Below are 23,199 nucleotides of genomic sequence, written 5' to 3' on the forward strand. Positions count from 1 at the left end.
TTTACCCCTGGTTCTGTAGTCACAAAAGTACTTCTGTATTTGTGAGAGCCTCCTCTTTGGAGGTGACAAACCCTGAGGGTCTCACATGTGTGTCGAATGTCTATAGCTATCAGTTCGACAGGCTAAAAAGAAGCAGGAAGGACCTCAACTGTCAGTACTCTCAACATAGGCAGAGAACTGGGTAGCTGGGTATAGGTGAGCTGGCAAAGGACTTAAAGGTCCTGATCCCAGTGAATCTCCCACACTGACAACTTGAAGCAAGGGCAGAGAGGGGCGACTCTAGAGCCTCTACTCAGAACAAGACACAGAATTCACAGCTGTGCCATCAAGACGTGGGTGCCATTAACTGCTGGGTTTAGCGATCCTCCGTGGAGTCTGTAGGTCATGCCACTCCTCTCTCTCTCCCTGGGATGCGTCCCCTCTCATCCAAGGGGGGAGACGGCAGAGTGGGACAGAAGGAATCAGTTCTCACACATTTGTACCTCCAGCTGTGGGCAGTGCCATGAGAGGGAGCTTGCCACCTTTCGTGACGCCCCCCAGGGAACTGAGCAGTGCTCAAATCAAGTTTTCAGGGCCCCACACCCAGTTCCTGAAGATCTGCTGCCCTCCTAGGGAAACGCTTACCGTCCCTCTGGGGTGATTCCACTTGGCTGCCAACATGCATCTCGGGTAATTAACCACTGTGCTGGGCTCTGCCTGCAGCCCCCGGACAAGGCAAGTAACAGACTCCTTGGTTGTGTTAACCAGGTGATGCTTTTTCCCCTATCCCCAGCTGGCGGTGAAAAGGTGGGTTTTAGTGGGGAGCATGATTTTAGTATGACCTTTCCTACCTCCCTCGTTTGCTTTACAATGAAAAACTCTAGAACCTCTCCGGAGACCTCTCTTCTACACATCGGATCCCCAACACCAGATCTGCAATGGTCGGATCCCCAGAGTGACTCTGCAGGGATGGGAACACTGTCTCTGGGGCCAGCGCAGGAGCCTCTTGGAAGCTGTTTTCTGCGCACTTGGTCTTAAAGGAGGTAGCGACTGGGGCCTCCCGGAGGACTCTGCCTGAAAGGCCAGTCCAGCATTGTAGGAGTTAATGTGGGACCGCGCGTAAAGGGAAGGGGAAAAAAGTTGGAGTTGACACTTACGGAGGGGGATGGGGGGAGTGAGTCTTGCTGACTCCTGATTGGTTTTACATTTCATCCAAAAATTTTTTTCTCTCCTCTCTCGCTCCCTCTTTTCAGTTTCTCTCTCTGATCCCAGGGGAGGGGAAACGGGAATAGTGAGAGATCAAAAATAAACCTCTTATGTCAAAGCTGGGAAGGAAGTATAAATACGAAGGGCTCGACAGTCCACTCGGTGCTTCCCGGGGTGGGGAGGAGGCAGGAGGCGGCTGAGCGGGGACCGCGCGCGGGGCAGGGGCGGAGGACCGGCGCACGCGGGCCGGGGCGCCAGTTGCTCGCGCTCGGCTCGGCGGGCGGGCGCGGGAGGAGCGGCCTGCGCCAGCCAGAGGGGCCGCTCGGGGACCGTCGCCGCCGCCGCCAGGTCCCCACTGGCCCGAGTCGGCCACCGAGCTGATTGATTTGCTTTTTCCTGGAGAGAGCGGCCGGGCTGCGCTCGCGCCGCCAGCACCTGCCCGCGCCAGGCCGCCTTCTTCCCTCGCCCGTGCCGCAGCCGGAGCCCCCATGCCCCGCGCCGCCCCCCGGTGGCCGCCGCTCCTGCTGCTGCCGCTGCTCTTGCTGCTGCCGCCGCCGCCGCCGCCGTTCGCCCGCGGCGCCCCGGCCCGGCCCGGCGCCCGGGGGCAGGCCTCGGAGCTGGTGGAGCCCACGCGGTTGCCGGGCAGCGCGGGCGAGCTCGCGTTCCACCTGTCCGCCTTCGGCAAGGGCTTCGTGCTGCGCCTGGCGCCCGACGCCAGCTTCCTGGCGCCCGAGTTCAAGATCGAGCGCCTCGGGGGCTCCGGCGGGGCGGCCGGGGGCGAGCGGGAGCTGCGCGACTGCTTCTTCTCCGGCACGGTGAATGGGGAGCCCGAGTCGCTGGCGGCCGTCAGCCTGTGCCGCGGGCTCAGCGGCTCCTTCCTGCTGGACGGCGAGGAGTTCACCATCCAGCCGCAGGGCGCGGGGGGCTCCCTGAGCCAGCCGCACCGCCTGCAGCGCTGGGGGCCCGTGGCGCGCCGCGGGACCCCAGCGCTCGCGGCCTCCGAAGCCCACCCCCTCCCTGGAGGACCCGAGTGGGAGGTGAAGGGAGAGGATCAGAGGCAGGAGAGAGGAGACGAGGAGCAGGAGAAGGAAGAGGTGGAGGAGGAGGAGGAAGTGGAGGAGGAGGAGGGGGGCAAAGAAGAGGAGGCAGAAGGCGCCAGCGAGCTGCCACCACCCCTGGGGGCCACGAGTAGGACCAAGCGGTTTGTGTCTGAGGCTCGCTTCGTGGAAACGCTGCTGGTGGCCGATGCGTCCATGGCCGCCTTCTATGGAGCCGACGTACAGGTAGGACTCACTTTGCCTGGAGGCCGCCGGTCACCTCCTAGAGCCTCCCAAACATTCCCTTTCCAGCTCCTCTGAGAAAATCCTTCACGTTCCTCATTCTCCCAAGACCGACCCCAAACGAGGTTCTTTCCTTTCTGAGAAAGTGCAGTAACTTTTCTTATCCTCTGACACTTGGGCTACCTCTACTGCCCCTCTCCCCCGTGTCCCTTCCAGTTTAGAGTGGAGGTCCTGGCGCTTCCTCCTCTGCCTCTCACCTTCACCCCTCGCATCCTGACTCTCCATCAGCACTTGGCAAACTGAACTAAAAGTGGGTTGTAAGGAGCACCCCCTCCCCCACGCACCTGCCTCTCCCAACAGAGATGAAAACTGAACATTTTGGAAGAGCATCCACCCCACCCTCCAATTCTCAGCCCTCTACTGTCTGCAGCCCTGAGAGGTTCCCAAGGAAAGTCAGCTGGGATGGAAAGATATGTCCATTTCATTCCCTTTGCGGACAGAACGAAGGTTGCCATAAGTAAAAGATATTGTTTGGAGGGAGTTGAACCTGGAAAGGGGCTGCCCAACTTCTGTGTGCCCAGCTGGTTCTGATCAAGGGGCATGGACTACCTTGCCAACCTGGCACGGGGCCCCGGCCAAACTTGGCAGTGCCAGCATCAGCACAAAAAGGGAGGGGAAACAGAATTTCTGCCTGGGGGCTCAGCCTGGGAAACCGAAGCTTCAGTGGAAAAGGGAGGAGAGAAGGGAATGGGGATTTGAACTCTTGTGGAGCCAGAGCTCTGCTTGGTCCACCCCTGCTGCTCTCGGCCCAGGCACAGCTCTCTACTGAACTTGGGCCGGAAAATTGAGCTCAGGGGACAGCTCCTGTAGCCAGACCACGCACGTCTAACTAGATTCAGAGGCGGTGCAGACTCAGCAGGAGGAGTCTATGGCACCCCGTGTCCCACACCTCCCCCAGGAACTGGGTGAAGTACAAGGGTTCCAGGAGACGGCTATACTTTCTCTTCCCATGGGGAGCACAAAACCAGAGGTGTGCGGGGTAGAGAAGACCTGATCCGCCCGCCCAGAGGTCAGAGATGCCTCTGCTGCAGCTCAGTGAATGCCTTCTCAGTCATGGCAGTCCTGGCCAGTGACTCTCTCCTGGGCTCAGCCTATGCCCGACTGCTGGGGACACCAAGTGCTTCAGTTTCACCTGTGCAGAACAGTATAGATGACGCACGCCATCTTTATCAGTCCGCAATCACTGGGAAATGCATCGAGATGGAAGGATGGGGAGAGGTCCCTGTGGCTGCTTCTCTGGCTCCTGCAGGAGCAGGCTCCTTTGCACACTGTTGTAAAATTCACTTCTCCCAGAGCACGGTAAGGCAGCTCTGAGCCATCAGTGCGGTCTTCCCAGTGGGCTTTGGGTCTATGAGGATTGACTATCTGCTTCCCTGACTACCCTGAGAGCAGGTGGGGGGCACCAGCTGACTCCTCTGACTCCTTTTCCCCAAGCAAGTCCTCAAGAGGGTGCCTAGTGGGGCTTCTCCCATCGCAGGTTAGGACCACCACGCGTGGCTACTAAGGGGCTCTACCAGAGAGAAGCTGAGAGTACAATCATTGCAAACCCAGAGCTGAGATGCTTGAGCCCCTCCCCGTGCATGCACCAGGTTCTGAGGTCTGCCTAAGAACAGGGAGGTAGGAAAGACAAGAACACAGAGAAGCAGCAGAAAAAGTAATGACTTTTCAGCCTTCAGAGCCAAAATGTTTTCTCTCGTGCCTTCCTGTCATCTATCTCCCTCAGCCCATCATCACCTAGTAACTGAAGATACTGAGTATTTGCCTCAAGGAGGTATTTGACTGGGATGGGGCTGCCCCAGGTTCTCTTCACAGAGACACCCAGGAGCGCTCCCACCCTTATAGATTTCTGGCTGGATGACCCAGTGCATGCTTGTCCCATCCCTTCCCCCTCCACATACACCATTTCTGGATCATTCACAGACACACACCTTGCACCCAGCCAGCCTATGTGGGTCAGAAAAGCCCACCAGGCCCCTGTGTAGGCTGAGGTCCTTTCCATAAGGTATCTGCTTCCGGGTCTTACACCCAAAGGAAACGTGCTCTCTCAGCTGGACCAGCTCCATCACGCCCGCCTTGGTCTCATTATGTCACAGCCCATTTACACCCCTGCTGTCACCGTGCTGGGATGAGGCAGGGGCTGACCTCCCACTGACCCCTCTGCTTTGACTGCGTACCACCTGTGGAGACGCCACAGGATAGACTTGAACTTCTCAGCTCAATCTCCTGGGCTTCCTAAACAGGTCCATGAGCTCAGCCAAGACAAGAATGAACGTCAAGTTCTAGTTCCCCAAGACCTTGCCTGCCCAGACCCATCTCCCCGAAATAGAATCCAGTTCTTTATTCTTCAAGGAGTCTCCTGGAGACTTCATTCACACAGATGGAAGGCCCTTTGGGGTGTCTTAGCAGCCAGGGATGTAAGGTAAGGATGAAGAGACTTTACCTCCTTGAGGGCTTGCATTTCCTCATCTGTGAAGTCAGACACCGGTCATCAGCGAGGCTGCTTCATGATGTGTCTTCTAGAAAGTTCGGCACTCGGTAGAAAAGCCATTGTCTGAGTGCATTTCCTTTGCACAATGGTTTGCATGCATCACCTCAGCAGAAATACCTGTGAGAGAGGCAGAGGAAGAAGGTTCAGCTCACAGGGAATCTGTGACTTTCTCAAGGTCACACAGCTAGTGAGTGGCAGGGCTGGGTCATGACCCAGGTCTCTTGAACCTGGGCCAGTGCTCTTTTTTATTATGCCGTGAGGTTTCTTTAGCCCGAGGAGGGTCTGTGACTCTGTGGCTCACTGACCCCCTACACTTGTCTATACTGTGGGAATGGGTCATTGAATCCAGCAGTCCAACGACGCCCAGCCAAAGTGGGAGGCCCTGTCCTGGAAAGAAACCACCTTCAAGGCCAAGAGAAAGAATTAGCCATGCTGGAGGCTGGTCACACTGTGAAGCGACAATGAAGTTTTCCAGAACTCTGTACACTTGAGTTCACTTAATCCCTTGACAGAAGGGGCCCCTGCCTCCCACCTTCTTATCTGGTTTCAGAGTTAATGAGCTCAGACAAAGGGGGCTTTCTGAAAGGAGGGACCACCTCGGAAGAGGCCATTAACTCTGTCTGCATCCGGCTGCTGCTGATTGTTGCCTGGGTGAGCCTGCCCCAGGAAAGCAGTGAGTGGCGGGCTGAGCCGTGCCCCACGCTCGGACTCAGAATCCGTCCTGCCAGTGTATCAGCCGCTGGCTGAGCTCTGAATTCTCTGCTGAGCAGGGAGGGTCCTCAGAGTGGCACTCCTCATCCCCAGAGGAGGCGGGAGGATTCCCAAGATGTCAGGCTACCAGCAAGTGATTTCAGGAAAGGGTTAAATCCCAGCCATTCCATCTCCCCCTTACCCATATCCTCTGGGAAAATGTCTCCCATAAGCCCTAATACTGAAGTGACCCCAGATCCCAGCGCGGTCCCCGGTTAGGCCTGCTCTGGCGTGATTATTAAAGCATCGTCTTCACTCTCAAAAGCGCCCTGGTTTGGATAATAACAGAAGCAGACACATGCCCCACTTGCTCTGTAACTACCTCCGTCCTTCTGGGGGAAAGACATGTGTTCTATCCATGTGAACGGTGTTCCCCTCCTGGCAAGAGAATGAGTCTTTTCCACCGCTTTTGTCTGCTCCAGTCAGAATGATCAACAAATTGAAATTTTCCCCAAAGAAAATGCCTTAATATTCAAAGGTCTTTGATTTACCACGTCTGCCTCCGCAGGTGTAGACAATGCCAGGGGTAAGCTTGCTCGCTGGCGTGCTTTGGGTTTGCTTTGGCTATGCTGTAGTTGTCATTGTAGCAGCAAGGAGAGGTGGCAGTCAGGGTGGTGATTAAGAGCATATACTTTGAAGGGTCATCGAAATAAGCTGACTGGCCTTGAGCAAGTTACCAATTTCTCTGTACCTTGAGTTCGTCACCAGCAAAACAGGAACAGCTATACCAAGGTCCCAGCATTGCCCTGAGGATACAATAAAATATGGAAAGCACCTGCCCCAGGGCCTGGCTCAAAGTAGATGCTCAACAAAGCGTCACTACTACTGGAGTTGCCCTTGGTGATGGCGTCTGTCAGAGTAGGAGGGCCGTGTGGTCATGTGCCTTTGCAGTCAGCCCACTGCCACGTCAGCTCTGCTGTCCCACGCGCCAGGGAGGCCTCCCTTTTCAGCTGGCTTGGCGCAGAGTGTTTAAGCTCGACTCCTTGTGGTAATTGTGTGTAGTTCTGGAGAGGTGACATTGCCCCTTGCTGTTTTGAGAAGGAGGAGAGATAAAGGACATCAGTGCAGGACCCCCTCTTTTCTCCAATTTCTTCTTTACCCTTCTCTGCTTCTCCCCCACCTCCTCAGTAGTCTGGGCCCTAGAGAGACCAGTTGCCGAGGTCAGAAGGTTTCCATGTTGCCACTCTTCCTCTCCTTGCCTCTCCCAGGCGTGCTGCAGGAAGAAGCAATGCGAACCACAGCGTGAAGAGCAAGTGAGCAAAGCGTAGGGATGACACTCTGAGCAGAAGGAGCTGCTGGAAATGCATTTGGCCCAGGCCCAGACTTCTAGACTCCCACCTCAGTTGGCTTTGGCTGCCATGGGAGATCTGGGGGAGGAATGTCCTTAGTTGTATCACAGAGAATCAAAGAGAGCTCTGTCCCAGCCTAGCTGCCTAGGGCATTTCTTTCTCTTCTTCAAGTCGTAGGGGCACCCATGAAGAAGGAGACGCATTTAAAAAAAAAAAAAAAGCCATGTCTTTTCCTAATGAGAATTAAGTGCATGAGGTCCCCAAATCATTCAAGAGCAAGGCTGTTTGACTGCCCCTGGCCAGGCTGGTCATGGGCTCCCACCTACCTGACATGGTTCTTGGAGGTTGTCTGCCATGCTGGGGCTCCCTCTTCACCAGGGGCGCCATCTTGTTCACATTCTTCAGTGAGCAGCCCACACTCGGGTGGTGCACAAGGAGGTATAAATAGACACCAGGTGGTGGAGTGAGCCATCTGACCTTCTCCTTGACTGGCTCCTGAGCCCTCTGTCCGTGGAACTGTAAGTCAGGACTGGCCTTTTGGCCCAGGGTACTGGCTGAGACTCGGAGGCTCACAGACTCGGCCACTGCCCCCACCAGGTCCTCCCCCTAGGGAACTGTAAGATACACTGCAAATGTCAGGCTTTCCCGCCATGGTTTCTTAAAGGAGCTGACAGTGAGGATGGCAGCGCCTCCCACCTCCAAAACCTCAGCAAGACAAGACGAAAGGGGAGGTGAGGAGGACCAGTAATGGGGATTTTAGCAGAAAACACTGAACCGCATAGTCCTTTGCAGCTCTCTTGCAATGGAAATTATCTTCTGAAATAGCAACCATAAGGACATCCAAACTCTCTCAACTCAAACCCACTGCCTTGAAGGAAAATGGCTCTCAAGCCCGCTCAGCCTGACAAGTTACTTCGTGTCTGGAGAAGACGCTCTCGGCTCCCCGAACTGCCAGGGAGACTCCCTGGAAATCTTAGTGTTGGGAAGCCTCCCTCCCCTGATGCCTCACCTCGTCCTTGGCGCAGAAATTGACACCCGTGAGCCTTTGGTTTCCACTGGGGACCTGGCCGATGCGTGGTCCCCACTCAGCCGCCTTGCCCCAGAGCCTCAGTCTGCTCTGGTCAGCTTGAGAACGGCGAGCCCTCGGAAACCTCCAGCCTTCCAGGACCCATGCCGAGCAGCTGGCATCTCTTGCGTTAACACCTTCTTTGTAAAACATCATCTCCCCAGTTTTGAGATTGTGAAACTGACTCAAAGGGAAGAGATCTTGTGAGGAGAGTTGCAGGTGGCCTCTGAAGAGCTTCCAGGGCTTGGGCCCTGGCCCATCAGATTCGACCCTTCCTAGGGCAAGAGAGCTGCCCCCTGGAAGCAGCGAAGGCCTGGTCAGGAAGTAGCCTCAGGGAGCTCCCATTCCTTAGCCCTCACCCCTCAGTTGCATAATAATGTGATTGCTTTTCTCCCTCAGGAATCCAGCTCCAGGAGCCAGTGCCAAGTTTCAGCTTTGCTGATAAGATGTTTACATCAGCCTAAACATAGCTAGAGTGCTTGACACGCTAAGAAACCTGCCAACCCCTGTTTGTAGGGCTTACAAAATACCTGGCTTGTCGCCCGTGAGGTGAACAGACAGATCCCATTCACAAATAATAGGATTCGTCTGGAACTCCCACACATGGCCTCAACCGACGGAGTGTCCCTCTTTAGCCTTTCACCCTCTTTCCCCCTCCTTCCACTCCTACCTTCCAGACCACAGGAGAGAAAACAAGAAAGGCTTACGGGAGCTGGTGCCCTAGGGAACGGGGAGCGGGGCAAATGAGTGGCAGCTCAGGTGGCCACACTCCCGGCTGGAGACACGCGTGCCTCGGCCCCTTTCTCTTCTGCAAAATAATCCAAGAGGACTCACTTCTAGAGGTCGCTGAGGCAGGAGAGTGAGCTCCATCTGGCCGCCTCCAAAGCCTTGGGAGCAGCTGGCAGCCCAGGGATAGGACGGAGGCCAAGCAATGATGTGAACTCCTTCAGTTGGCCTGGGCAAAGCTGGCAGCAGGTGTGATCCTCAGCGCCTGGGTCTCATTAGGCCCACTGCCTCCTCTCAAGCCCCTGGCAGAAAGGAAGAAACCTTTCGGGGTTGTCCAGAAACCCAGCAGTCAAGCCCTGGGAAACTTAATTTGAAGAGTGTAGGCCTCAGAGACAGACGTGCCTGGGCTGGTGTCCTGGCTTTAAGAGCCATGTGACCTTAGCTTATTTAACTCGTGTGAACCTCTACTCCCTCCTTTGTAAAACCCGGATGACAACGCCTACTCCACAGAGTGAGTGTGGGCACTTGATGAGGTGTGGGTCTGGGGACGGGTGCGGACCAGCTCTTCGCAGTGACTATTGGAATGATTTCAGGGTTAACAGTGCCCACCTGAAGAGAAGTTACCCCAGCAGGATCAGGAAAATGCTCAACTGGATCCCAGGGGACACATGCTACTAACCTTGAACACTCAGATAATTGCTTCTGGGCTGAGAACAGAGAGGGGCGGGGGGTGGCCGGCAGGGAGGCGCTTGGTGTCAGAGTTAAGGCAGGGTAGCCAGGGCAGTCCAGTCGGACCTTCTGGTGATGATGGAAGCGTCCTGTCTGCTCAGTTGAATCCAGAAGCCTTGAGCTCTAGGTGGCTAGTGACGGACTTGAAACGTAGCCAGTGTGACAGAGGAACTGTAATTTTAATTTTATTGAATTTTCACTAATTTCGACTGACACAGCCACATGCAGCTGGTGGAGATATTAGGGGCAGAAGCTTTGGCGCCAGGCCACCTCGGTTCAGATGCTGGTGCACGTTCATTAGCTTTGAGATCTTGGGCCGGTTACTGAGCCTTCGTTTTCTTACATGTAAAACGAAGGGAAATAACACCAGGACCTCCGGGTTTGGGGAGTCTTCAGCGCGATGCTCAGCCCAGAGCCCGGCCCATCCAGGGCTGGTGGCAGTGGGCAGGTGACGGGCCAGGAGATTGAACCCTTCCCTCCTCCTGCTCCCCTCTTCCCGACAGAACCACATCCTGACGCTCATGTCCGTGGCAGCCCGCATCTACAAGCACCCCAGCATTAGAAACGCTATCAACCTCATGGTGGTAAAAGTGCTGATCGTGGAAGATGAAAAGTGGGGCCCCGAAGTGTCTGACAACGGGGGGCTCACACTGCGCAACTTCTGCAACTGGCAGCGGCGTTTCAACCAGCCCAGTGACCGGCACCCAGAACACTTTGACACGGCCATTCTGCTCACCAGACAGGTCGGTGGGCTGGCTCCAGAGAGCCCGGGCAGGAAGGGAGGCGGGATGGGCGGATCAAAGGGAGGACCACTAGGCCTGCCCAAACATGGGAAATGTCTCCCTGCTGGCCCCAGCTGGACGCCAGGAGCCTCGTGTGTGGAATGATGAGGGGGAGGTCATGAGGACAAGTGTGAGGTATTTGCAAGGGAAGGAGAGGAATCTCGTAAAGGCTCTTTTCCAAAAGTTTGTGACCAGCTGTCTGCTGAGGTCATAACAAGAGGAAATGGGCTCAAACTGCCCAGTAAAAGATCTGGAGTTGGAAGGAAGAGAGGAGGTCCATCTACAACAATTATTAAACACAGAGGCAGGGAACTGGCGGTCACCCTCGAGATTTCTCCAAATCAGGAGGCCTGCCTTCCTAGCGGGTGCAATGGAAACCAGACAGCTTCCCAAAAGCTAGAAAATCTAATAACATGTGCCAGGCCCTGTTGATGCTGTCAGTCCTCACAACAACCCCACCAAGCCCCATCTTACAACTGAGGAAACTGAGGCACAGATTGCCCCCCTCCCCACAGTGGTGGCTCCCATTGTCAAGCCTAGGCTGTCTTGCTGCAGGGTCGGTACTCGAGCACTGTGCTGTCCTGCCTACCAAAACAAGCCAGCCCTAGGACATGCCAGCTCTAGGACACGAAGTCCCAACCAGACCTAGGACACACCAATGTAGAAAAAGAAAAGGGCTTCCTCACACAAGTGGCCTTTGTGAAGAAATAGGGCCTTTGGCCTAAAAATTCTCCTTCGGGGGCCCCCAGGTGGCGTAGTCGGTTCAACATCCAACTCTTGATTTCCGCTCAGGTCATGGCCGTGGGTTGTGAGATCAAGCCCCATGTCAGGCTCTGTGCTAGGCCTGGAGTCTACTTGAGATGCTCTCTCTCCCCCTCCTTCTGCCCCTCCCCCTCTCTAAAAAAAAATTCCTTTCAACTCAGGAGGAGCGGAAATAGGAAGGCTTTCTTTCTCATGCCCTCACTCTCTCTGCCACCAGAACTTCTGTGGGAAGGAGGGGATGTGTGACACCCTGGGTGTGGCGGACATTGGCACCATCTGCGACCCCAACAAGAGCTGCTCTGTGATCGAGGATGAGGGGCTTCAGGCGGCCTACACCCTGGCCCATGAGCTAGGTAAGACTTGCCACGCCAAGCCTTCTGTATTCTGTCAGAGGCAACTGCCTCTTTCAAACCCAGGCCAGCCCAGGGTCTAAGGAAGATGCGGCTCTCCCACTTGGCCAGGTTCTCCTCAGAGTGTTGATAGAGTGATTATATGCAGATACTGTGCTTTCTCCATTCCCGCCCTGAGCATGAGGTCATGATATTAAAATAGGGTCTTGGACCGTCATCAGGGGCCGCCAGGGAAATGCCCAAATGAAACAAAAGCTCAGGTAAAGCTGTGATGCTTTGCCCCAGCTCAACAGTAACAGTAAGAATTCTGGGAAGAGGGAGGGAATCATTGAGGACGGGCTGAGGCAGAAAACAAAGGGGTGTCGAAGTTCCCCGGCGCTCTGAGAAAGCTTTCTGCAAGAGAAAACCCCAGAGTGAAGCCCAAGACAAAAATCCTTAAGGAATAAGGGCTTGGCCGTCTCCATGAGGAGCTGGTGACTGGTTGGCTGGGGAGGGTCGCTGTGTCGCATGAGAGAGGGAGAGGGGGGCTGGGCCGTGTGGGGAGCCCTTGGGGCGGGACAGGGCGAGCTGGAGGGCAGTGGCGACTGGTTAGGATGGACTTCAGGTCTCTCTCCACCCCAGGGCACGTCCTCAGCATGCCCCACGACGACTCCAAGCCCTGCGCACGGCTCTTTGGGCCCATGGGCAAGCACCACATGATGGCGCCCCTCTTCGTCCACCTAAACAAGACGCTGCCCTGGTCTCCCTGCAGTGCCATGTACCTCACGGAGCTCCTGGACGGTGGGCACGGTAGGTGTCCCCAGGCTTCTCCCTGCTTCTTTCTGGCCCGCTGCTGGTGTTCGAGGTCTGCCCCGCCCGCCTCCGGGATTGCTAGAGTGCTGTTGGCACCTGTGCTCTTTCTGGCTGGGCTCCTTCGCAAAGCATCAGAGACGTTTCGGGTAGAACAGATGTCGGAGAGGAGCTCCTCACCCAGCCTCCCGGCCATGGCAGGCTAACCATCCCCGCGGAGCAGACTCTTCCTTGCCCTGTCTTCCAGCAGCCAGCGTGCTGGGCTAATTTCAATGATTAGTCCCAGAGCTAGTAGAATGAGTCTGAGAAGGTTTGTCTGGAGGAGGTGGGTTTGAACAGATCCTGCAGGAATGGAAGAACGCAGTACAGAGGAGAGAAGAGAGCATCTGGGCTGGAGAGCTAGATCATGCCGTAGCTTAGAAATGGCAAAGAGGCAGGGAACAGGCCAGTGTGAGAGCAAGGGTGGGGGGACGGGGGTGGGTAGCACTCGGGGTTAAAACCGTTCGACTTATTCAGTAAAGCCGTGAAAACACCATTTACTCTTGATTGTTCTCATCGAAGGAGACAGGGACACCTATGATACAAAAATAATAGATGATCCGAACGTCAGTACTTAGGCTTTATTTTGCATGCCATGGTTTTTGAGAGCGCATTTGCATCCCCAGTTACACGTGCTGTAGATTAGTATTACAGTCAGCTGGCATTTCCTAGGTACACACTGAAATGTATACAAGGTGTCGTGGATAACAAAAAAAATTCATTCCTAATAAAATTTTACTTACGTGATAGTCAAAAATCAGATAAGCTCATCCAGATGGTGGAGCGTCGACAGTTGTTAGCTTACTGTCGAAGAAACTGTGATGGCTAGGCCTCACACCCCATCGGTAGGAATTTAAGTGTAAGGTGGGAGGCCACTGGGGAGCGGAAAGAGGGAAACCCCTGCTCCTCATTCTTGTTCCTCTGCTTCCCTCCGTTTCTCAGGAGACTGTCTTCTGGACGCCCCCTCCTCGGCCCTGCCCCTCCCGACAGACCTGCCAGGCCGCAGGGCCCTCTATGAGCTGGACCAGCAGTGCAAGCAGATCTTCGGGCTGGGTTTCCGCCACTGTCCCAACACGTCTGCGCAGGACATCTGCGCCCAGCTCTGGTGCCACGTGGATGACGCCGAGCCCCTTTGCCACACGAAGAACGGCAGTCTGCCATGGGCTGATGGGACGCCCTGTGGGCCTGGGCACCTCTGCTGGGACGGCAGCTGTCTGCCTGAGGAGGAAGTAGACAGGCCCAAGGTGAGGGATGGCCCCTTGGGGGTGTGGGAGGAGAGGGAGGGGGAGGGCTGTTTTCCAGGAGGAAACCACACTTGAGAGCCATGACTTAAGAGACTTTGGGCCAGGCTGCAACTATGACTTCTAAGTCAAATCATTCATCTTTTAACAAACAAAGCAAAGCGTATTTACCCAAACTCAAGAGGAGCCCTTCGAGGCTGGACTCAGAGCAGATGGGTGACGTTACCAGTGCTAAGGGCGTTTTGGGAACTCCCCCTTTGGAATTGTTTTGGGGTTGATTTGAAGGCTTATAAGGATAAGGGATAGACATGAAGCATTCCAGCACAAAGACCAGATCCTGGGCATTCAATAAAGGGAGGCCATTATGAATTCCATTATAAACAGATAGAGTGATGGCAGAAGAGGAACATTCAATCAAAAAATGAGGGAAAAGTATTCGTAGCCTACCCACGTCTGAGCTGCGTTCGTATTCAGCGGTCAGGAGAATGAGATTAATTGTGGGAATTCCATACTCAGGAGGGGAGAAGGAGTCAAAGCTGTCTCTGACCCAGCAGAGAAAACTTGGCCTAGGACAGAGTAAACTTACAAGAAAAACCAAGGCAATGCCAGCAAGAGTCTTTAAATGATTCGCTTCTTTGCCCTGCTCTGAGTACTTTCAAACTGTGAGGCTGACCACATTTCTCTTACGGCGAGTCACTGAGCCCTGCCTATGAAACAGCATATCCACTGAGTTTCGCAGCCTGGTCCCAGCCCAGCACGGAATCACCAGGGTGGCCTGAGCACTCACTCGCCAGAGGGCTGTCCTCAGTGGCATGTCCTTTGCCCTGAGGCTCGGGATCCTGCTTGGGCCAGGTGAGTCACACTCTCGCTAAGCTTGAACCAGGGCAGGATTCACCCTCAGCCACTTCTCATCCTCTCCATTCAGACACTGAGCTTTTCTTCTATGTACTGACTCCCTCTACGCACCGTCCAAAGCTCGTGCTTCACACAGTACCGAGGGGAGGCGAGGTGGTCTGTCCAACATTCCCCGGCACCAGAGCCAAGCTCAATGCAGGGAGAGTTTGACATGGAATGATCATGGGATGATGTTTATCATCTATTTTTAAGGGCAAAAAAACAGATCATAAAACACTACATATATATATATGACAGAATCATAACGATGTAAAATTAAATTATCCCATCTTTAAGATTATTCAGAGCAAAAGCGTGAGAGGTTATTGATGAAAATCACACCAGTGGTTTAATTTGGGTAGTGGTTTTTTTAAGTGATGTTTTCTTTTTTACACTTTTCTGCATTTTTTCAGTTTTTATATAAGCAAGTATTACTGCCCCTTTTGAAAACTCTGTGACCCAATCAAGGGCAAAGCTTTGTTCTCGTGGGTTGATTGTAAGGATGGAAGCAACTCTGATTATTTCCCAGGCATTAAGCTACCACTGGAACTGGTAGCTAGTAGACCAATAGCAACAGCTCCCAGCAATTATTCCTTTAAACCAGGACTTCTCAGCCTCGGCACTAGACACATTTGGGGCTGCATAAGTCTTGGTTGTGGGAGGCTATCTTCTTCATTGTTGGATGCTCATTGTTGGGTGCTTGTTGTTGGGTGCTTGTTGTTGAATGCTCATTCTTGGGGGTTCATTCTTGGGTATTCATTGTTGGAATCTCGTTGGATGGTGGTTGCTGGATGCTCATTGTTGTGTACTTGTTGTTGGGTGCTCATTCTTGGGTATTCATTGTTGGGTGCTCCTTGTTGGAATCTCATTGTTGGATACTCATTACTGGATGCTCATTGTTGAACGCTCATTGTCGAATGTTTAGCAGCACCCCAACCTCTACCCACCAAAGGCCAGCAGCATACGCCCTCCCCAATTGTGACAACCAAAAATGTCTTCAAATATTGCCAGATGTCCCCAGAGGACAAAATTGGCCCTGATGGAGAACTGCTGCATTAGACCCAACCTTATTCCCAGAAAGTGTTGTTTCATCCGACAACTAATACCGAGCACCTTACTAAAGGCAAGGCACTGCTTTAGACACTGGGAAGTCAGCGGTGAACAAGTCCAGCACATCCTCTGTGTTCCAGAGGCCAATCACCAAGCAAACCACACAGTCACTAACAAATGATTAGGGCAGTCTACTCAACAACACCCACCAGGATGAGCGTTACTAGGTGAGGAGGTCAGGGCCACAGACCCCTGTTGCACTGAGAGCTGAGGCCTCCCCACCTCTGCTCCTGACTCAGTGTGGCCTTGTGTGTTGCAGGCTGTGGTGGATGGAGGCTGGGCCTCATGGGGACCCTGGGGAGAATGTTCCCGGACCTGTGGAGGAGGAGTACAGTTTTCACACCGTGAATGCAAGGACCCTGAGCCTCAGAACGGAGGAAGATATTGCCTGGGTCGGAGAGCCAAGTATCAGTCATGCCACACAGAGGAATGCCCCCCTGATGGTAATCACCACTGATGGCCACTACCGTTGTCACTGCAGCAGATCCCCCGACAAGAAGGAGGGTGGGTCTCCTGGGATGCAGAGCTTTCCTGTGAGCCAGACATAAATGGATTCTGCAAGGCACCAAGTTTTAGGGCAAAGCCCAGCGGCCCCTAGACCACTCTCATTGTGCTGGGAGAGTGTAGCAAAGTCAAGGAAAGAAATTGCCCTGATCTTCCAAAATGTGGAAACAGAGGATGTCATTCCCAACCAAACTTGTTCAGGGGGTTGGGAGGAGCTCTGCAGAGGGGCTAGCGTCTAGGATAATAATCTTCCTGGAGGCATCCGAACCCTCGTCTGTGTGCAGAATAGAAGTGTTTTCCAAAGCAAGTATCAGAGCCAAACCTCCACTGTCTTTCCAGCCAACATTCAGCCCAGGGTGGAGGGAGGGTTTCTGAATCTGATTCTAATGCACATTCCTTCTGAGAAGAGTTGCCCATCTTCCCTTGAGGCCGTGGCAACTGCCTGATGGAACCTTACCAGGGAGCAGCACCATCCCTACCTCCCCTTGGCATACATTCCTACCCCAAGTGCCCACTAGAAAGCACACACATTAACTCAGAGGCAGCAGGGTAGCAGCAGCACTGGTGAGAGGGAATCATTAGCAGTTTTCCACCCACCATCCCATCCAACTCCCCTTTGTGCAGCTCCAGGAAATATTGGCAGGCAGCAAAAGACAAGCTGAGTTTTAAGAGAGATGCATCCAAGTGCAAAGACACACTGACATTGGGTTGGTGTCTAATGAGGAAATCTGTAGGCTTTGCAGTTTTGCAAGACAGGAAGGATCAGCGGTGGCATGGGGCTCTAGAAACTTTGTCCTGGAATCGTGAGAATCTGCCTGGCATATGCGGTGAAGAGAGAGAGAGGACGGGGAAGGGATGAAGACAAGGCACGAGGTAGACAGTATGATTTCAGTTCTACCAGGATCAGCGTCTCCATCAACAAGAGTTTTAGTGCCTCTCGTGTGGCTCGAACTATAATAGATGTAACAAATGACATTGTAAAAACGCACAAAGCATGGTCTCTGTCCTCAGAGAACTTGCTGTCTAGTTAGAGATCCACACAGCTTTTACAAAGCAATTGAAGCCTAAGCTTGAAGGCTCGGACCCCCGGCTTGTGAAGAATTCAGAGCAAGGAAGAGCCTGGGCTAGCCAGAAGCTTCCCAGGGAATCAGGGCTGAGCAGGGCCTGGAGCGTGGAGATGGTGATTGGGTATGGGAGGACATGTGCCTGCACGGAGATGGGGAGGCTGGAGAGGGGCTAGCATTCTGGCGGGTGGAGTCAAGCAGCATACTAGCATTTCAAGGCTACACAACAAAGGTTTGTGAAAGCTAAAATGGTATCTGGAGGTTCTCTGTGCCGGCTGTCCCGTCACAACACCTGGGAAGCTTGTCGCAACACAGAGGCCCGGACCCCTCAGATGCGTTGACTCGGAATCTCAGGAGTAGGGCATGGCCATCTGTGTTTTGAAAAGTCTTTACAGGCCATGCAGACATGCAGCTAGGGTAGAGAAGCTCGGTAGTAAGAGCAGGTTTAATTTCAGGATTGTGGGGCAAACAAATAAACAAACACAGTTCTTACTTCTGACAGATTGTTCTGGAAGCAGCACGCAGCAGGTTGGGAAAGGAGGCTGGGCACGAAGTCTCACATGAAACCAAGAGGCCTGGGCCTGTGGGAGGTGGACTCAGATGGTGAGAGTGGGAAGGAGACACTAAAAATCGCAGATTGTCATGAATAGAGTGTAGGACTTAAGGACAGCTTGGAAATGCTCGATACTCAAGTGTTCAGCAGATACCAGATGCCAGTCTCACACCAGAATGCGGCAGTATCCCCAAATGAAAACTAAACCAGTTCATGGAGGAGCCATATGGGGTTGGGCTTTTTCCGAGCTGGAGGTAATCGCACTGCTACACGTGAGGTCCCCCGGAGACACCCAGAATTACAGCAGGCGAGCTATAGGGGCAAGATCAGAACTAAGGATGTCGATCTGAGAGCCTTCGGCCGCACGTTCAATGTCACCAAGGTAGTCAAATAGAGCACGATTAGCAGGGGCCCAAAAATACACTCCACGGATCATTCCAGCTTACTGCCTTGTCCCCTGTTCCTACTAAGTTTATTCATCTGTAAGATAGAATTGGTATCTTCCCCAAATGGACAGGATATTATCGCAGAAATCCCAGCTTGAGGCTGGATGCTCCTTCCCTGCCACACGGACCTAGGTCGGGCGTGTCTAGGAATGTTGGGCCCAGATGATGCTGAACCTATGTACTGGGACTGGGTCAAAACCAGGAGGAAGAAAGGGGCCCTGAATCCTGGCATTTCCGCCGCGGGGTCCTCCCTGCTTCAGCAACACCTGCTTACTATGTGCCGTTCCTTACTCTTTGTAGGGAAAAGCTTCAGGGAGCAGCAGTGTGAGAAGTATAATGCCTACAATTACACGGATATGGATGGGAACCTCCTGCAGTGGGTCCCCAAGTATGCGGGGGTGTCCCCCCGGGACCGCTGCAAGTTGTTCTGCCGAGCCCGGGGAAGGAGCGAATTCAAAGTGTTCGAAGCCAAGGTGAGAACCCTTCTGGAGCTCAGAACTGTGGGTGGGGAGGAAGGTCACCTGCTCCGACCCCACCTGTGGGCGGACTGTGCACACCACGCCCTCTGTTACCTTCCACTTCCCCGCTGCAGGTGATCGATGGCACCCTGTGTGGGCCAGAGACTCTGGCCATCTGCGTCCGTGGCCAGTGTGTCAAGGCTGGCTGTGACCACGTGGTGGACTCGCCTAGGAAGCTGGACAAATGTGGGGTGTGTGGGGGCAAAGGCAATTCGTGCAGGAAGGTGTCTGGTTCCCTCAACCCCTCCAGGTGAGTCTCATCCGTAGTTCTGTGCCTAGGTTCTAGAAGAGCGGAGCAGGCTTCAGAATCACACTGGCCTCCATGTGAACTGTGACAGCTACTTATTACCCATGCAGCCCTGAGCTGTAGTTTCTTTGCAAAGCATTGGGAGTCCCTTCTATCTCAGAATCACCATAACGAGTCATGAGATGGGCGGAACGCTTGGCACAAGGTCTGACTTACAGAAAGGACGGTGCACAGGGCAGCCACAGGCCCTGAGGATAGGGATGTATCGGCTCTGAGTCAACCAGCAGCAGAGCTATGCTGAGTAACCAGGGCCTTTGCCAGAAAGCAGCTCTTCCAGGCCTGTTTTGGGAAGGACATCTCACCCTACATATGAGTCCCATCCTTTCCGCAGGTGTGTCTTTCAAAAAGGGGATCCAAACAGGGGGGTCTTGGTGGCCTTAGTGTTTTCATGAATCTGAGAACTCTGGGTGCTTTCACACACCTTAACACACATATGTTCACGAAATTCCTAGTATTGAAGTACTTTCACTTCTTTTTTTTCTTAAGTGCTTTCATTTCTATGGCCGCATTTGATTCCTAAAATAAGTCCATCAGCTGGCCAATACTATTATTTCCCATTTACAGATGAAGACACCAAAACACTAAACGATGGCACTGATCGTTAGTGACAGCCAGGAAGAGAACCCAGGTGTCTTAATTCCTGGGCTGGTTTTTCCCTGCCATGGCATGTTTCCCAGAGAGGAAGGGCCAGGGCATACGTTACATGACCACACCGTGCCGCCCTCTGTCTCTCACCATCTCTCACCATGTCAGGCGTAGAGAACAGAATCAGCCTACAGCAGACAACTTGGCAGTCTTCAAAGTTAAACGCAAAGGAGATAGAAAAAAGAAGCATGTGGTGTGGGATATTCAGGCACCGGGTCTGTGAGCTGGCTTTCTCTTAGGCATTAGACATATGGGGCTGTGGATTCTTTAAGAGCGCCCCTAGACTCAGCAGCTAGCCCAAGTGGGCAGAAGGCAAGAGTAGCACAGAAGCCGACTGCCCGTCCTCACTCTTCTCTTCTTTCCTCCGGGCCTATGTAACCCAAACACTTCTGCCCCAGAAGAGAAGAATAAAAACTGAGGTTTTTCCATCCCACATAAAACCCTGGACCTACAGTAGAGCTGAAACATGGAGGAAGGCAACTAGAAGCAGATTTTCTCACCCTGGGGCCATATTAACCAAATACTAGGGTCTTATTGGCTCTAAGAGGTGGGGTGAGAGGTCCATTCTGGTCAGAATCTGGGACTGGTGTGTGGAACAGATTTTTCCACATGGCTTTGAACTCTGGGTATGAAGGTGGCCAAGCAAAGTTCTATCCCCATGCACGGAGCTAAATGTGTTTGAGATCTCGCTCGAGCCAAGAGCTGCCAGCCTTGGCCGCACCGATGCGGCTTTGCAGACCCTTCTGGGGTGTGTTCCTGTGTGCTGGTGTCCAGGACCACACATCTAAACTCCAAACATTTGAAGCAGAATTAGCAGGCAAAGCAAAACCCCTTGAAAGCCCCTATGTCCGCATCATTCCTGCCGGCCTCGGCAGCTAATTCACGTGGAACCCACTTGATGATCTGCTAGCCCTTGGTGACCACCCGCCCCAGTCACCAGCATACTCCCTTGCTGAGGCACGGGGCAGGGTCCTCAGGGTGTCTCTTTCCGTTCCTATCATAGTTACGGCTACAATGACATTGTCACCATCCCAGCCGGTGCCACCAACATCGACGTGAAACAACGGAGCCACCCGGGGGTCCAGAACGACGGCAACTACCTGGCACTGAAGACGGCCGATGGGCAGTACCTGCTCAATGGAAACCTGGCCATCTCGGCCATAGAACAGGACATCTTGGTGAAGGGGACCATCCTTAAATACAGCGGGTCCATTGCCACCCTGGAGCGGCTGCAGAGCTTCCGGCCCCTGCCCGAGCCTCTGACTGTGCAGCTGCTGACTGTCCCTGGTGAGGTCTTTCCCCCCAAAGTCAAATACACCTTCTTCGTCCCTAATGACGTGAACTTCAGCATGCAGAACAGCAAGGAGAGGGCGACCACCAACGTCATCCAGCCCCTGCTTAATGCGCAGTGGGTGCTGGGGGACTGGTCTGAGTGCTCCAGCAGCTGCGGCGCGGGCCGGCAGCGGCGGACGGTGGAGTGCCGGGACCCCAACGGCCAGGCCTCCGCCACCTGCAATGAGGCCCTGAAGCCCGAGGATGCCAAGCCCTGTGGAAGCCAGCCGTGCCCGCTGTGATCCGGCGGGGCGGGGCTGGTCTCTTGCTCATGGACTTGGGGTGCTGGGGCGCAGACCAGGGTACCCACTGTGGTGACCCTACCTGTGGGGATGGCGTGGCCTCCCCAGGCCCGCCATTGCCACAGCCACTCCAGTTTGGCACGAATTCATAACGGGGAGACGAGAACGGGGACAACGGATCCTGAAGTCTACTATCTGGCGGGTTGGACCTAGTACGGGTTCAGGTAGAGGGTACAGGTTAAAAGGTAAAAATGCACTCATCGACCCAAACAGGAGACTCGGCCCGTGCGCAAAGGACTAGCAGAGTTAAATGAAAAACATTTTTCCTGTTTGGTTTCCCCGATAAATAATCTACCTCAGAGGGGAAAAACATTAGTAAAAGAGAGGTGCAGGGTGGGGAGGTTGATGATGAATGTCAAAGCTCCATAGCTGCGCCCCCGAGCTGTCTTCAGAAATGACCGTGACTGTCCTCGGTATTAAATCCCATCGCCTGAAGGGCTGCAGAGCTGCAGGACTGTGGAGAGCCACGGGTTCTCAGGCTCCCACCTGCTGGGGTGGATCCATTTCAAGTATTTATGCAAATGTGTCTCTGAACTAAAGTGTGATCTTGTGCCAATGCAGCGGTCTGATCTGGTTCAGTATTTCTTTGGAAAGGGCCGAGGACCCAGAGCCCAAGGACAGAGGCTAAAACTAGGTCAGCTGACCTTGAACACAGCCAGGGAAGCTGGCTCCCTGCCTCAGTCCCTCGGGCCTTCCTCCTGCTGAATCCGGCTCACTCAGGCAACTCTTTATCATCTCCACCAGTGCTTCTCAAACTCGTGTGGGCAGTAGGGTCGTCTAGAGGGATTCTTAAAACACGGATTGCTGGGCCCTACCCCAAGAGTTTCTGATTCCCTGCTTCGGGGCGGGGGTGGGGGCGGAGGGAGTGTCCTGAGAATCTGCATTTCTAGCAAGTTCCCAGGTGATGTGGAGCCTGCTGGTTTGAGAACCACGGCTCTAGGGGAAATGTCTGACTTGGAGGTAACAGTGGCACTGTGATCCTCTGGGCTCATTATTCTTGAGGAAGACTATCCCATTCCACTCTGCAAACATCCCCATGCTCCCTCTGATATACCGACCAGCCAGAGATACCAGATTCTCTTAGGACCTGAGGAAGGCTGAACTGTATCTCAGTATCTACACCATCGTCCCAACAATCTCAGCTCTTTCTCTCCACATCAGACTTATCCCCACCTCACAACCCTTCTGGCCCCAACAACTTGCAATGGTCCCCCTCAGCCCCTTCTTTCTTCCTTTCTTTCTTTTTTTTTTTTTTAAGAGAGAGAGAGTGCGTGCACCCATGTGCGTGTGTGGGCAGGGGTGGGAGGTGGGCGGTGGAAGGAGCAGAGGGAGATGGAGAGAGAGAATCTTAAGCAGACCCCAGTGCAGCATCTGATATGGGGCTCAGTCTCACGACCCTGAGATCATGACCTGAGCTGAAATCCAGAGTTGAAGCCACCCAGGTTCCCCCATCAGCCCTTTCTACACAGAACTGCATTCCCCACCTGCCACCTGAAACCTACCTGAGAGCCCCCAAAGTCCCATCTTCCTCTCCGTATCTCCTCGCCTCTTCCTGGCTCAGTCTTCCACGTGGTCTAATGTAGAGGGAATTTCGTCCTTGGTCGCAAATGGATGAGATGAAACAGGCGACATCAAGAACTGACAATTCCAGTGAAAAGAAGGAACATACATATATTTGCATCTTCCCTTTTCTTATCGCCTTTGACCCCTTGGTCCTTCCCTTTCTCTTTCTTTCAAGACCGCTTCAATTAACTGGTGACCTGGGCAGAGAAGATGCTATATGGAGCCCTGGGGTGAATGAGGAAAAGAGGCCCTCTGGAAGGACTCACCCTGGGGGTACGAGGCAAAGCAAAGGGGATTTCAGCCCCTATAGCGCCCTCAGCTGGTCGCTGCCGGTAACCTCTGTGTGGTGCACAACTCCACACTGTGGCCTTGGACACGGAATTGACCACTTTTTCCCTGTCTGCTGACTCGTTAGTGAGTGGGAG

General features: G+C 53.8%; 1 protein-coding gene across 1 annotated transcript; it reads left to right on the plus strand.

Moving 5' to 3' along the window:
- The first annotated feature begins 1,673 nt into the window (after window positions 1-1,673).
- ADAMTS8 (ADAM metallopeptidase with thrombospondin type 1 motif 8) lies at window positions 1,674-21,765 on the plus strand. The gene is made up of 10 exons (XM_040630642.1): window positions 1,674-2,297; window positions 2,331-2,468; window positions 10,077-10,316; window positions 11,335-11,470; window positions 12,089-12,256; window positions 13,238-13,539; window positions 15,800-15,983; window positions 18,408-18,580; window positions 18,700-18,875; window positions 20,581-21,765. Exons 1-10 carry the CDS (start codon window positions 1,674-1,676, stop codon window positions 21,149-21,151), a joined length of 2,712 nt encoding a protein of 903 aa, XP_040486576.1. The 3' UTR covers window positions 21,152-21,765.
- The last annotated feature ends 1,434 nt before the right edge of the window (window positions 21,766-23,199 follow it).

The sequence above is a fragment of the Ursus maritimus genome, unplaced genomic scaffold (assembly GCF_017311325.1).
Source record: "Ursus maritimus isolate PB19 unplaced genomic scaffold, ASM1731132v1 scaffold_16, whole genome shotgun sequence".
Classification (NCBI taxonomy): domain Eukaryota; kingdom Metazoa; phylum Chordata; class Mammalia; order Carnivora; family Ursidae; genus Ursus; species Ursus maritimus.

Bases quoted from the DNA above. Each gene is read 5' to 3' on its own strand.
- ADAMTS8 (XM_040630642.1), top strand. From the start codon at position 1,674: ATGCCCCGCGCCGCCCCCCGGTGGCCGCCGCTCCTGCTGCTGCCGCTG. The intron at 2,469-10,076 runs GTAGGACTCACT...TCTTCCCGACAG, and splicing joins TCTATGGAGCCGACGTACAG to AACCACATCCTGACGCTCAT. The intron at 10,317-11,334 runs GTCGGTGGGCTG...CTCTGCCACCAG, and splicing joins CCATTCTGCTCACCAGACAG to AACTTCTGTGGGAAGGAGGG.